The sequence below is a fragment of the Solenopsis invicta genome, chromosome 15 (genome assembly GCF_016802725.1).
Source record: "Solenopsis invicta isolate M01_SB chromosome 15, UNIL_Sinv_3.0, whole genome shotgun sequence".
NCBI classification, from domain to species: Eukaryota; Metazoa; Arthropoda; class Insecta; order Hymenoptera; family Formicidae; genus Solenopsis; species Solenopsis invicta.
Window position 1 is genome coordinate 11090290 of NC_052678.1, and position 14838 is coordinate 11105127.

General features: G+C 46.3%; 2 protein-coding genes across 2 annotated transcripts in view; both read right to left on the minus strand.

Moving 5' to 3' along the window:
* Nucleotides 1–1787, minus strand: part of LOC105200471 (histone acetyltransferase KAT2A) — a 36116-nt gene extending 34329 nt beyond the window's left edge. The window contains exons 1-2 of the mRNA XM_039457894.1: nt 1512–1787; nt 1374–1417 (exon numbers count right to left, since the gene is read on the minus strand). The gene's annotated coding sequence lies outside the window, so the exon portion shown is untranslated. The remainder of the gene's footprint in view (nt 1–1373; nt 1418–1511) is intronic.
* A 2395-nt stretch (nt 1788–4182) lies between these two features.
* Nucleotides 4183–14838, minus strand: part of LOC105201510 (neurogenic locus protein delta) — a 43763-nt gene continuing 33107 nt past the window's right edge. The window contains exon 6 of the mRNA XM_026139629.2: nt 4183–9695. Coding sequence (XP_025995414.1) covers nt 7670–9695 — 2026 coding nt within the window. The 3' untranslated portion in view covers nt 4183–7669. The remainder of the gene's footprint in view (nt 9696–14838) is intronic.

Genomic DNA, 14838 nt, shown 5'->3' on the forward strand with positions numbered 1-14838 from the left:
GCAGCAGCAGTAACGCTGCTGCAGGTAATAACCATCGCGTATATAACGACACGATGAGTCGTGGGTAGCTCTCGGTCGATGGACTGGGGGGGAGGGAGGGGCGGCCTCCTCTCGACGGCTTTCACGAGGTTCCCCGGTTTCTGCTCGCGGTGTACCGAATGCATGATCCCTGCGAGCTTGATTACTCGAACCCTTTTACCACGATGATGGGCAACGAGACCGTCGCGTCGTCTTGAAGGAACCTTCGCGCCACATTCCAATCGTATCATCATATCATTATGTAATTATTTATTTTCATTTAAAATTTATTATCGTTGAGAAAATAATCGAGTCAATTTCTGTAAATGGGTCAATATCAATATACTTTTCTCTGTCATAGGCGTATAAACGAACAGGCGCTTTAACGTTAGCAATTAACAGGCGACGATCGCGACAGTGCGTAGCCATGCGTCGTCGACGTCTCGTTTACAAATGCCACATGTTTTACACGAGGGACAGCTCGTTATTAAGATTACACGGGTGTGACATCGGCAATTTTACCACGCCAAGTTTCTCTTTCCCTCGTAAGGGATATCAATTATCATGTTTCGTGGAATCGACGTACCTTTGTAAAAGTTATCACCTTCTCCCAGAATTATTGGAATTTGTAATTGATATAGAATCCTATCTCTTACACATATTTATTTTTCCAACTTAATAATTTCTTTCTATTAATAAACTTCTGTTTAATTTAAAGAGTATCTTTCGCTTTCGTTAATTATTGATTGGCGTAATAGCAAGGCATAATACGGCAAGGCAGCAGCATCATTTCTCGCATCCGGAAGAGACGACGGCGACGCGCTGCTGCCTCGAATCCGGGATGCGCGGCGCGCGAACGGTTTGCATAGTTACATAAAGCTGTACGGCTTATCGGCCGCTATCTCTCTCGCGTCGCGTCGTTTCGCGATGATGCGATTTCCTCTTCGCGACTTCGACTCGTTCGACCGGGTCCTTTCTCCCGTCGATCTTCCCACAAGCAACGGCAGCGGTACCGCGAGCTCTCGCGAATGCATCGGCGCATCGGCGCACCGGCGGCGGCGGCGGCAGCGGCCCCCTGCCTTTGTCGTCGCGCGGAGCACTTTGTATCCAACTCTATCAAGCTAGCCTTCCCTTCATCGCAAAATTAATTTTTAAATATTTTAAAATTAAATTTGCACTAATGGAAAGGGAGCTAGCTTTATAGAAGCGGTAAATGCTGCTTATTTTGATGACGCGTGCGTACAAATTTTAGTTTTGTCTCTCCGATCATTTTTGTTTTCTTTTTTTTATCGCTGACATGAAATAAGATAAGCTTCAAATTGTTTCAGTAACTGTAAAGAAATTTTATAACTCACCGGACCGATGCGCAGCAGCGGAGTTGTAACACAGCTACATTAACCTATAAAGTGCACATAAAGCCAAATTATAATAGTGTTCAAATAAATATTCCAAACAGGAAATAGCATGAGTGAAATAAGTCATAAATATCTCACCTAGAGTTGTTCCGCCGTCGCCTGATACCACCCTGACCTCCTCCTCCTCCTCCTCCTCTCCTTTCCTCTCGTCCTGCCGTGTCGTTGAACATCCATGGCACTCATCAAAACACTGATCACTCGCGAGAATGAGGTTAACACTCGCGCGTATGTTTACGTATCATCGCAACGCGACGGTCGCCACCTTGGACGCGCATCCTCGACACTGGTTTTCGCGGAAATCGCTCGAAACGAAGCGAAAAAGTTAGAACGTACGTCGCGAGGCGGCTAGTGCGGCTACGTGCCGACGGGAACTATATGAAGTGAGTAGCTAATTCAAGCGGAGCGTCGTTGACTCGCCTGATTTCACGCGGGTCGAGAACATTTCTTCGCGGCATCCCGAAACGTTAATGAGAACGCTTTAGTATTTACGACGTAATTGCAATATGATATATCAACAAATTGACGCTCAAGTTCAACTCGCGTTTCGATATCGCTCTTTGACGAGCCACAAAATGTACCAACGTGACGCGATGCAACTTGTTGGTTAGGTTGAGGAGGACGCGTTAATCGCGACACGCCGGTGTCACCCGGTGATGTACGACTACCGCGACACATTAACGCGATCGCCCATCGTCGAATTCAACACTAAATGCGCACCTTCGACACCGATTCGCTTGCGGAAATCGCTCGGAACGGAACGAAAAAGTTAGAACGCACGGAGACACGAGTGACGAGACGGCTACGTATCGACGGCAATGTGAACTGAGCAGCTGATTCGCGCGGCGCGGCGCGTCACTGACTCGCCTAATTTCACGCGAGTCGAAAATTTCTTCGCGGTATCCCGAATTGTTAATGAAAACGCTTTTACTTATAATTATTTGCGATTTATGATATAGCAATAGATTGGCACTCAAGTTCAGCTCGTTTCGATGTCGCTCTTTGATGAGCCACGAAATCTACCTACGTGACTCGATGCAACGTATTTTGGTTAGGTCGCGAGAAGAAGGCGTTAATCGCGATGCGCTGGGTGATTACGATTTCCGTGACATGTTAACGCGACCGCCCGGCACTTCGCACGACATCGCTGGTACCCGACGCGATGAAAGAATAATGCGAAATATGCGAGTCGTGCGACGGATGCAACGGGCTCCAGATGAGCGCCGGAACTTCTTGTAGATCGCGTGGATTAATTTTACGAGCCACCTGTCGCGGAACACTCCTACGTAAAACAATTGCGTACGCTCGCGTCTTAGGACGATCGATAATCGTAATCGATAATCGATTACCTATCGTAGGAATGTCCCGCGATAGGTGGCGGGTGAAATTATCCATGCGACCTACCAAAAGTTTCCGTCGCTTTAAAGCCCGTCGTGCCGTCGTCCATCGCACAACTCGCACATTTCGCATTATTCTTTCATCGCGTCGCGTGCCAATGTCGCACGAAGTGCCGAACGATCGAGTTAACGTGTCGCGGTAATCGTAATCGCCCGGTGCGTCGCGATTAGCGTGTCTTTCCTAACCTAGCCTAACCAACACGTTGCATCGCGTCACGTAGGTAGATTTCGTGGCTCGTCAAAGAGCGATATCGAAACGTGAGCTGAACTTGAGCGCCGATTTGTTGATATATCATATTGTAATTACGTCATAAATATTAAAGCGTTTTCATCAATGTTTCGTGATGCCGCGAAGAAATTTTCTCGACCCGCGTGAAATCAGACGAGTCAGCGACGCTCGACACTCCGCGCGAATTAGCTGCTCACTTCGTATTGCTACCGTCGGCACGTAGCTGCAATCCGCATTAGACGCCTCGCGACGTGCGTTCTAACTTTTTCGCTTCGTTTCAAGCAATTTCCGCGAGAACCAGTGTCGAGGGTGCGCGTCCAGGGTGGCGACCGTCGCGTTGCGATGATACGTAAACATACGCGCGAGTGTTAACCTCATTCTCGCGAGTGATCAGTGTTTTGATGTGTGCCATGGATGTTCAACGACACGGCAGGACGAGAGGAAAGGAGAGGAGGAGGAGGAGGAGGAGGAGGTCAGGGTGGTATCAGGCGACGGCGGAACAACTCTAGGTGAGATATTTATGACTTATTTCACTCATGCTATTTCCTGTTTGGAATATTTATTAATTTGGATACTATTCTAATTTGGATTTATATGTACAGGTTAATGCAGCTGTTACAAGTCCGCTTCTGCACATCGGTCCAGTGAGTTATAAAATTTTGATGACAAACTTAAAAATAGCGACGAGTATGCCGGGTATCAGTCTCGTCTCGAAAACGCGCTTGTTAGGTGAATAATACCAAGTTTCCCGAAATTACAAACGCTCAATTCCCACGGGAGCGATGCCGTTTCTCTTTTAGTCATTTTGTTTTGAAATAAGATATTAGAACGGAGAACACGTAAAATTCTTTTTTATACGCTGAAAAATAATGAAAGCTTATCGTTTACTTGATTCAAAATAAAGATTACTTTTGACAGAACTTTAGCATAATTTTAATCATAAAGATATCTTCAATACTAAACCTAGAGATTTTATTTTATTTTGATTTGTATAAAGTAATTGTCTTTAAATAATTCTTGGTGTCCCTTATACCATGTTCATCGTGTACTCATAACATGGTACATCAATTTTTATTACGTAATGAAATTTAAAGGGGATGCGGGAAAGACAAGAAAAACGCGGTTATTTTTTTTTTATGTATCATTATTAATCGTCCACTGTCGTTTGCGTGACATCATTATATTGACAATTCATCTATTTACACGTTTTATATAATAATAATATTAATAATTAATAATAATCGCAATTGTATAGTCCTACTACAAATATACAGATGTGCTGCGTTTATGTCAGTGTATGTATACGCTGTGTGCATATTATCTTCTTTCTGTTTTTATACAAAAACGGGGTACGGTACGCCTAGGATAGTTTTTACAATCTTCGTCAATGCCTCGTCGCAAACGAAAGGCCACTATCAGCGGGAAACAATTTTTCTTCTTTCTCTTGCGAATGCGCATCGCGCTGTTATACAAAAAAAAAAGTAATTCTAATTCGAAATTCTAAAAGTTGGAAACGTCATTGAAAAAAAATCTAATCGGGAGTGAAACAAGGGGAGATAGATGGAGACCGTTCATAGCGAGACGTATCAAATCGTCTAGAGGAGTGTAAGTACAAAAAATGACAACAGCTTTATTACACATCGTAATTCGTACAGTATAATCTCGCATTTACACACACGCGTTTCTCGTTAATTTAGAGTCTGTACGCGCGCGACGGCGGACGTCGGTGGCTCGAGACGGGGCGAAGGAAAGATTTGGGAGATGGAAGCCAGATAGGAAGAATTGGAATTCATCGCGATCCTTGATCGAGCCGCGGATGTCACCGTAGACACGGTCGCCGTTATCTAAAATAAAGCGTTACCAATTACGTATGACCGTCATATAAATGCGAAAAAAAATCACCCTGTTTGCGCCACCGCGCGCGAACGAGACCCGAAAATAAACCTGACTTAGTCGATACTTGCATTTCGTTTATTTAATTATCATTATTTTGTAACAGGAACATTATCGAATCTTTGTTCGCTACAGCTCTCTCCTTTTCTCTCACTCATTCACTCTCTCTCATTCTTCGTACATCGCACGCGCATTTCTAACGCGATAATATCGTCATCACTGTTATCGGCGCACTAATCGCCATTTATTTATTTTTTTTTACGCCGTGTAAAATCGTCATCAGCAGTCATAAATAAATAATTATCATAATCGATCGTGCAGCATCAACATACAATAATCGTCACTTATCCATTCGTGGGCGAAGTCGGCGAGGGTACCGCTGAAAAAAACGCGGTTAATGGCGATACAAATGATGGAGAATTCGCAAAATTTCAATTGTTTTTGGGGCGATCTCTAGATTTTTTTTTCGCACAAATGAACGCGGACAACACGAGTCGATTACTTCACGGATTCGTTCGTCCGGGGCGAATAAACGCTGAAGAGACGACTGAATTCGCCGAAATCCTAACTTTAATCGCAATTCAAACGCCAATTCCTTATCAGTTTCCAGGATAAACCCTAGAAAGACAACGCGAGAGTCCACAAAGAAATCAAGGCAAAAACATTTGAAAGATCAAAATGTTCTAAAAAAATGCTGAACTTTCAAATGTGGCCTTGGAAGGGGAGAGGAGATTTATTCTCGAATTTCTCGCATAAGAAAAACATGCGAAAATCTGTAATATACGTAACATATATTGTAGGATTTTTATATGTGATACTTTTCGAGAATAAGGCCCTGCATTATCTTTTAGATATCTTTGTGAAACCTTGCGTTGTTTGGGAAGAGAGGATTGCGCTACGATCAGATTTAATGGGTTTGATCCGACGTTCTCTCGCGCGACGATGATCGCTTCTTTGATTTCTCTCTCGACTAGCCTCTCTCGCCGATTTCGATGCCAAATCGCTTCGAAACAAACCGCATCGCCGTTGAAACGTTATCGTCGACGACGCCGGATCTCTATCTCTCACTGTTCATTTATATATATTTTTATTTTTATTTATATTTATATATATATATTTATATATCTGCATAATTTATACAAATCTGTCCGTTCGTTTTTTCAGTACGTAGCGCGAGCAATGTTTCGTCGAACGGTACACGTCGTTTGGGTAGTAATCATAGGATTCGTAGAAAATCGATTTTTTTTTTTTTTTCCTTTCAAGGAGGGAAAGCCAACGCTGCGTAATTTCTTTAGAATTTCTCAAATTAGCGAATAAATTTCCCTATAATATATCCCTCGATACAAATTGGATCGAATTTAATGAAAATAAAGGATCTACGGACTCGGCATGCATGGTTTCCCCTTCTGCATTGTTCGAGATTTTTTTTTTTATCTTTTTCTACGAAAACATGCTACTATCTGCTTAACTATCGCATCGCACAATTTAATTCCGTATTAAGTTTATTCGAATTATCGCGATGGAATGACGACGTTTTCGAATTAAAAGGACGGAATTTTGTTAAGAGCCATGCCGCTTTCCATCCTTCCTTCCAAACGTTCCTTTGAGCCGACTGAAAATCGGTGTGGAAAACGGGTGTTTGAGGGATCACTCGATTGGGATTATCCCTGAAACGGAGAATCCCAAAAAGTCGAGGGAGCATTTCTATCATTTTAAATTAATTTTCATGCTTTTCATTGCTAAACATCGTTGCCACTGTAAGCGGAAATTCCTGCGTCGCGCAACGGTATTTTCTCTGAGAAAAGGAATGTTTTATAAAAAAAAAAAGAAAGGAAAAAAAGAAGCGGTGTTACACGAAACATTAATTCCGAATATGAAAAGACGTCGTTCCGAAGATGCTAATCCGTCGTTAAACTTTTTCGTTCGTAGTTACACATACACGCTCATTCATTTCTACACGCACACGCATAATATACACGAAAGATCTTTCGCTGTCGTATTCTTGCTTCGGTCGGCAGCTCGGTCACGCAAATTCGAAAAAGAACTAATACCGAGAACAATGATAATGCGACACGATGTAATAATATTAATAATAATAATTAATAGCAATCAGTAATACAATAAGTAAATAACAATAATAATAAATTAGTTCTGTACAAAGTTTCACTTTAGAGCACGATATAATATTAATACCTAAGGATGGGTCGGCGGCCGCGCGAGGAAACCGGCCGACCCCCACAGCATCGCGTTAATTCTTCTCCTCGTCTCTGTCGCTTCTCGATCAGTCCCCAGATCGAACGTCTTCGGTCAGTCCGTCATCGCTCTCGTGCTGGGCCAACGTACACACTCGCGGTTGATCTGAAACTGGCCGGCGCGGCGGCGCGAGATGCAGTGCGTATTTCTCCTCGAAACGATGTTTCAATCGCGGAGCCCCACCGGCGACCAGCGGCGCCAATGCCACGGATGCACAAGCACTTTTGCAAAGAGGTGTAATAAAAATAAAAAATAAAAAAATAATGTAAAAAAGGAAAAGAAATAAATATGAAGCATCCGAGACGAAGGCGTCGCCGCCGCGCCGTCCAGAGGGAGAAGAATCGAAGGAAATCAAACGGGGTGGTGGTCTGTCAATTTACGCGCACGGAGAAAATAAGATCCACGATTCGCACACGCACACGCACTGGTTCTATCACTCTAAATGGGAGTCCGATGTCCGGAGTCTACTACACTTCCGTCGCGAGCGTCGCCGCCAGCGTGGCGTCGTGCCTGACGTAGTGATCGTCTATCACGTACACACCGCAATTGCTGTTGTCCGTGGTACCGCCACCGCTTCCCGGTGGACCACCACCACTACCACCACCACCACCGCCACTACCGACGACACCGGCGCCGTTGGCTTCCGATATCGTCGGCCTCTTCATCAGCGCGGCTTCCGCGGCGCAACAACTGTCCGCCGCGTTACTAGTAGCGGCAAATACGGACGATCTCTTGGCACTCTCCAGGACCCCGATACCGAGGCCTAGGCCGAGACAGTCCTTCTCCTTCTGGAAGAGGTGCGCGGACGCCCGATGAGCCGCCGCCTCCGTATTCAGCTGTTTCGTCGTCCTCGTTGTCCGACCGTCTTGTAGCACCGGTTCTGGTTTATAACCCGAACACGAGCTGTCCAGCGTGACGTCAGTCTGAAACGACGAGTCTAGGTCGTCTTGCCGCGATGCCGCTGACGCTACGTTGTTGACACTTTTACTCGCCGTCCAAGTGTTCTTGATCATGTGCGCGTCGCCGGTGCCGAGGGCGCAAACGCTGCCGCCGCCGGTGCCGATCAGGCCGTTACCGGCGCCGCCGAGGAGACCGAGACCGCCGATGCTGCCGATGCCGCCGGTGCCGCCGACGCCGATGGTACTGGCGCTACGTTTGCTCATGCTGCTGTGCACCGCGTTCCTCTCGTTCTGCAGCCTCGCCTCCTCGTCGGCCTTGGCCTGCTCTCGCTTCTGTCGTCTCTTCATGCACATCACCGCGACCGCGGCGAACAACGCGAAGGCTGGCACCGCGGTGGAAAGAGTCGCGATCATCACCAGATGTTCCGTAGTCAAGCTGTTCTTTCTGGAGGCGACGTGCTTCGATAAATTGCCGGGCCAATGATTACTGCTCGAGGACGGTTCCGCGAGCGGCACGTTCGCGGGTGCGGAGGTGATCGGCGGCAGCGGTGGCGGCGGCGGCGGCGCCACTACGACACCGGCTTTTTCGCCGCAGGTGTCGCCGTGCCAATCGTTCGGGCATTCGCATAGAAAACCATTGACGCGATTACGACAAATACCGCCGTTCTGACACGGCGCGCTTCGACACTCGTCCACATCCACGCTACAGTCCTTGCCGGTGAAACCGGGCTTGCACGTGCAATGATAGTCGTTGGTCCCAGAGATGCATCTGCCTCCGTTCGCGCACGGTTTGGCCAGGCAATAGTCTACCTTGTCCTGGCAGAGTCTGCCGACGTAGCCCGGTACGCATTGGCAGCGGAAGCTGTTCACCTGGTCCTTGCAGGTGCCGCCGTTCAGGCACGGATCGCCCTGACAGTCATCCACGTTGATCTCGCAGCGTTCGCCGGTGAAACCGGCGAGGCACGTGCATCGGTAACCGTTGATGTGATTCGTGCAGGTGCCGTTGTTCGCGCAGGGATTGTTCGGCGAGCACTCGTCGACTTGCGATTCGCAGTCGGTGCCGGTATAGCCGGGCGGGCAATGGCACACGTAGCCGCGCAGAGAATCGTCCTCGCAGGTGGCGCCGTGTCGGCAGGGCGAGTCCCGGCAGGATCGCGTCGTCATCTCGCAGTGTCGGCCGCGCCAACCGGGTGGGCAGGTGCACCGATAGCCACGACGATGCTGCTGTCTGGAGGATGACGATAGCTCGGTACCATTGCCGCTCACGTAGCTCACGGACGGAGACTCCGTCATCGTGCAAGTGCCACCGTTCAGGCAGGGCTTCGAGTGACAGTCGAAGAGCGGCGTCTGGCACTCGGTGCCGGTGAAGCCTGACGGGCACGAGCAGGTGTAAGAGCCCTGGCCGGTGTTGAAGCAGGTGCCGCCGTTCATACACGGCTTATGATTCGTGCAATAGTTGAGATCTTGGTTGCAGAACAGCCCGCCCCAGCCCTCGTCGCACGCGCACTCCCAAGGCTTTTGGCAGCTACCGTGAAGGCAGCCCGGGTACCGAACGCACTGATTGCACAGGGTGCCCTTCCAGCCGTTGTGACATCTGCAACGATACGACAAAACGTGGCTCTTTAACATCAGCTCGGATTCTCACGCCTAATTATGAGAGAATAGGAAATGAAATCTGACGCGTATCCTATCTATCTACCGGCAGAGTAAAAGGGAATGACGAAGGTGTGTCGCGCGGTTTCCACGAAAGCTGAATCATTCTCTCCCTGCTAACTGTATATGTATGTTATCTCGAATCTTGTCAGGACAATGTCCAGGCAGATTGGTGCGTGAATGGATGACCCATGTGCCGTATGTATTATTAGACCATCGTGATCGTGTTTTGACAGAGATTCAATCGTAAAACTAAATTTGTATCTGCGATATTCAGTCCTTCCCATCTTTTTCTGTCTTCCATCAGTCACGAGACTCGAGGAGAGTTTCACTGGTGACGGACGGAAAACAGAGATGGGTGCAAGAAGAGGGTCGACAAAATCCCGATGAACGAGAATTCTGAACGAGAATTGCTTGAGAGGAAGAGCGAAGAAGGGACAGAGGTCGGCGACGACGACATCGAAAGATGTGTATGTGTGTATTACATGTATATATGCGCGCGCGAATGTCTGCGATACACGGCAGGAAGACAAGAGAGGAAAGGATGGCACGAGGATTTCTCGGTCGAGTCGCGAAGAAAGAAAAGATTCGCGGTCCGTACGCCGAGAGAGAGAATAACCGGCGAGGGACAGAAAGAGAGGAGGGGGTGGGGGGAGGCAACGTACAACGACAGGGAATATCTTAAAAGTGGATAAAGCTGGTAGGAGAGAGAGAGAGAGAGATAAAACGTCTGGGTGAAGGGTGAGAGGGTGGCATGCCAAGAGATGAGGATGATACGCTGGTCGGCCATTACGTTACGTGCGGGGGTTATGCTTCACAGAGGAATGAAGGAGAAAGAGACTAGAACAGACAGAGATAATGAAGGAACGAGAGGAGGAATGAAAAGAAGATGCTACATGTGTGTGTGTGTGTGTGTGTGTGTGGCTATGTACACATACACACACATATATGTGCATACAGACAAGCAGTTTCAATGTGCGCACAGCGTGCGCACGAGCGCGTTGAGAAAGAGGGAAGGGGTAGAGAAGGGACCGAAGGTAGCGCGCGAGCGGGAAGAAGCAGTCATTGAAGAGTGGGGAACAAGGGGCCCGCGGGATGCGAGAGAGCGAGAGAGCGAGAGGACAGCCGACGAGGAAGAGTTCATAGAAAGGAGAGGGAGATGTGCGGGACCAACGCGCGGGGACGACGGCGCGAAGAGAAGAGAAGAGAAGAGAAGAGTAAGGAGGGGAGTAGAATTCTGACGTAGCGGTGGGGGATGAGTCGTCGAGTAGTGTGTTCCCACGGTTCGAGCCTCGGCACAGCCGTTCAGTATGCGGGTCAAGGAAAGGTTACCCTCCTCTGTATGCGTGAGTGCGCTCGCGCGCGTCGCTGTTCGCGGTACTCCACACTATTGCACATATCCGCGTATATATACGTCATTACATAGTCGCTCTCTCGCTGTGAGTCTATATCGTGGTCAGACAGAGATGGTAAGAGAATAAAGGTAGAGCGAAAGGTAAGGCAGACGAATAGAGAAAGATGAACGAAGAACCGAGGAAAAAGCAAAAAGACTAGACGGCAGAGGGAAAACTGCAGCCGTGGACGTCGCATGACTATACCATTAAGTCCTATGTACAAAGTAGGAGAGAGAAACCGCCGCGGTCCTAACAAGAATAAGAGAGAAGAGCGTGAAAAAGGATATGGAGAGACGGAAGATGAGACGAGAAAAAGATGAAACGGGAACAAGGGGGTTGGAACCGAATCGAACCAACCCAATTGTGTCGCGAGAATGTTACTCGTGATCGTTCGTTATCGCGAGAGACGAAAGAGGAAAATGCATCTGGAAACATGTATTGCCGAAAAAATGCTGGTGAACGACATCCACGTGACCGCGCGCATTCTACTTTGCGACTAGGCTGCAACAGAATCGCGACTGTGCCATAATTATCATCAGGGGGATAGGTCATGCTCCGAGGAGGGCGAAGGGGAACAGAAGAAGGAAGAGGGGAGAAGGTGGATTGGCTCTCCGGTCGGCTATGGATATCCCGCGTGCATATCGGACTCGGTTAAATGTCTCTTTGGAAGAGATGAGAGAGAGAGAAAGAGGACGACCCTCTCGCTCTCTCTCTCTCGTCTCCTCTTCCTCCTCCATTTCTCTTTGCGATTCTTCTGCCATCAGATGTGGCGAGGGTATCGCGCCGCGTTCGAGACACGAGTGCGTTCTTTGACCTTTGCCTGTTATTATGCGGCTATTTAAACGGGGTCGAACCGAAATGATATCGCAAAGTATGTAAATCGAGAGATTCAATTTTGACATTCGCTGGAAAAATATATAAAATTCTTGTACACGCGGATGATTTATATTTATGTTACTGGGGAATACGCATACAATAAAAAACATAAATTCTAAACATGTTTAATTTTAATAATTTAAAAAAAAAAAAAAATTAAATGTCAAGAAATATGATCGAGGTTCCCTAACTCTATCTTTTCTTCTTCAAATTTTTTTTAACGTTCATGCGACATCGTTCGATGCTCTCACCCCAAAGAGGCCAGAGATCGTAACGTCGATGCATCGTCATCGGTATTCAGACATCACACGCACGCACAACCGCACACGGGTCCCAAAATTTCAATGGGGCGTTCAATGGCCGTGATTCTTCCACGTATCACGAGCGCGATATCCCACGAGTCCGGTGAGGCCCGTCACCTCGAAAAGAGATCGTTATCGTCCTTTCCGAGTATCCGCGAATATACGCTATACGACTGAAAACGAGCGTATCGTAATTCCATTCCCGCAATCTACGTAATCATCTACGATCGGGGCGTGTAAAGCGGCATGCGTCAGCCATTGTCGCGTGCACGTGGAGTGCGATCAAGGTTAACACCGATCAAATTCCGTTACATTCATGTATAACGATATTTTTATTCATTAGGTTCGAGCGTCAAATGGTCTTATAAAAAAAAATTCGTCCATAACGAAGGTGGCGAGTACGCGTAATATGCACGCGCGTAATTGACGTTCGTTGCGTGTCGTTCCATCGTAATGATGATATTAAAATGGTGCACGAAATAATAATACTCAACGAAGATACGACATACCATAGTCATGACTTACACCGCGAAAACATTTTTTTCGCAGAGATTTATAGGTATTCACAATATGATAACTTATTCGTAAACCATTTAATCGGTGTAATCGTTGATATCAATATTTAATAACTAGAGGTTTTTTTTTTCAAAAATCGAGCTAAAAATTTAAGATTAGTTCGTAAATTGTTTGAAACCAATTCGTTCTTGAATTTAACTATCTCGCGTTCTTGGTAACGCCGCGGGCACGCATAGTCTGCATAGTGCATTCGCTGCCGTCGCGTCGTCGCGAAAGACTCTCAATATTCATCGTCGAAGAACTCACGACGATGTATATTTCATAGTGCGGGAAAATTCGCGTCGTTCCTCCTTTCACAATCGTGCAACTTTGCCGTCTCGCGACGACGGCACCGATTCTAACGGGGACAACGCTCGAAACGACACACGAAACGGACACAACAAAGGGAATGAGAGAAGCAAAAAATATATAATTATTTAAGTATATTTTAAATGTCACAAATGGTAAAAAATAAAAAATGGTAACTAAACGAATTATTGTTACAGAAAAATCAAATTCAAATTGATTGAAAAATTGTAAATGGAAATGAGCTTAAATTGAATAATTCTACACGTAACGTTTATATATTTATATATTTTCTTCTCCAGTATACCTACGGAGTTGCAAATAAATTTGATTGAAAATTCATGCGAAAACGAAACCACCATGGATATAAGGGCACAAACAACGAAACTCTTAGCTGCGACTAACGGGACAATTAACCCTGGTCGTAGAGTAATTAAATAATTGAATTAACTCCAAACCCCGAGTTAACGCGATGAGACCGAGATTCGAGTCGATATGCCAGCACGATATGAAACAAGTGTGTCATTTACGAGCCATCATTTATTATTCAAACTACGACAAATTTTATGTAAAGTAGAAAAAAAAATCCTCGAACGTTCATGTTGTAAACTTAAATATTAAACGATTGCGACAAAACTTTGGTCAGTTTTACGAATTTATCGAAGAATAAAAATTTCTGATAAAGATAAAAAAACTGAAATAATCTACGAGATGTTTTGTTGAAGGGTGGAAGGAAAAAAGACTTGAGAAATTACGCGGAAACTTTGAGGAAGTGCAGAGCAATGCCAGAGGATTCCGGAATTTTGCCAAATGGCGAATTAAATCGAAAAGAGCAACGGCACGTCGGATGGTGAGCCAAGAAAGAAAGAAAGAGAAACAAAGAGAGAAAAGTGGAAAACGGGAGAAGGAAGAGGAACGAAGCGATGGAATCTGGGAACGATTGGCACCTCGGAAACTGCCTCGTTAGAACGGAAACTTCAAATTCCACTTCGTTCTTCTCTCTCGCTGTATGCGCGCACACTCATAAAAGCGTTACGAAAATATGCGTACGATAATATACAACGGGTGTGCACTTGTAATGCCGTCGCGAATGCACGCGTCGTAACAGGAGAGTCTTAAGGGTGCATGGCGCGTACGCGTCTTTAAATTAGTAGTAACATTACATTATACGGCACGCAAATAGAATTATTAATTAAAATCGTCGACTTGAAATTATTCGTAAAATAGGATTCTTCGATACTTGTAAACTTCTTCCTTCTTCTCATTTGTAAAATTGTTGCGATATAAAATACGTTACGGAACGACAAGATAAAAAAAAGAATAAAGAGAGAGAGAGAGTGAGAGATGAATCATGATCGGTACTTGTTCCAGTTAAAGTTCAGAGTTGTAACAGTCTCGCGAGAGAGAACGAAACGCGTTCGAGGTACTTTGCGTAGGACAGTATTACTAAAATCGTGGATGTGGATCCACGAGCCGCTGGCTGGCGTCTACCTTTTCGAAAGCACGCCGAACGATAATTTACGATAGGTATGCGCGTAATTATTATCGCACGTACATGCATACGCCACGGCGGTGCATACAGAGGAGTGGATGCACCGTGTCGGGGCCCAGGAATTTAGTTAGCGGTTATGTGGCGGTGTGGGGCGGCGCA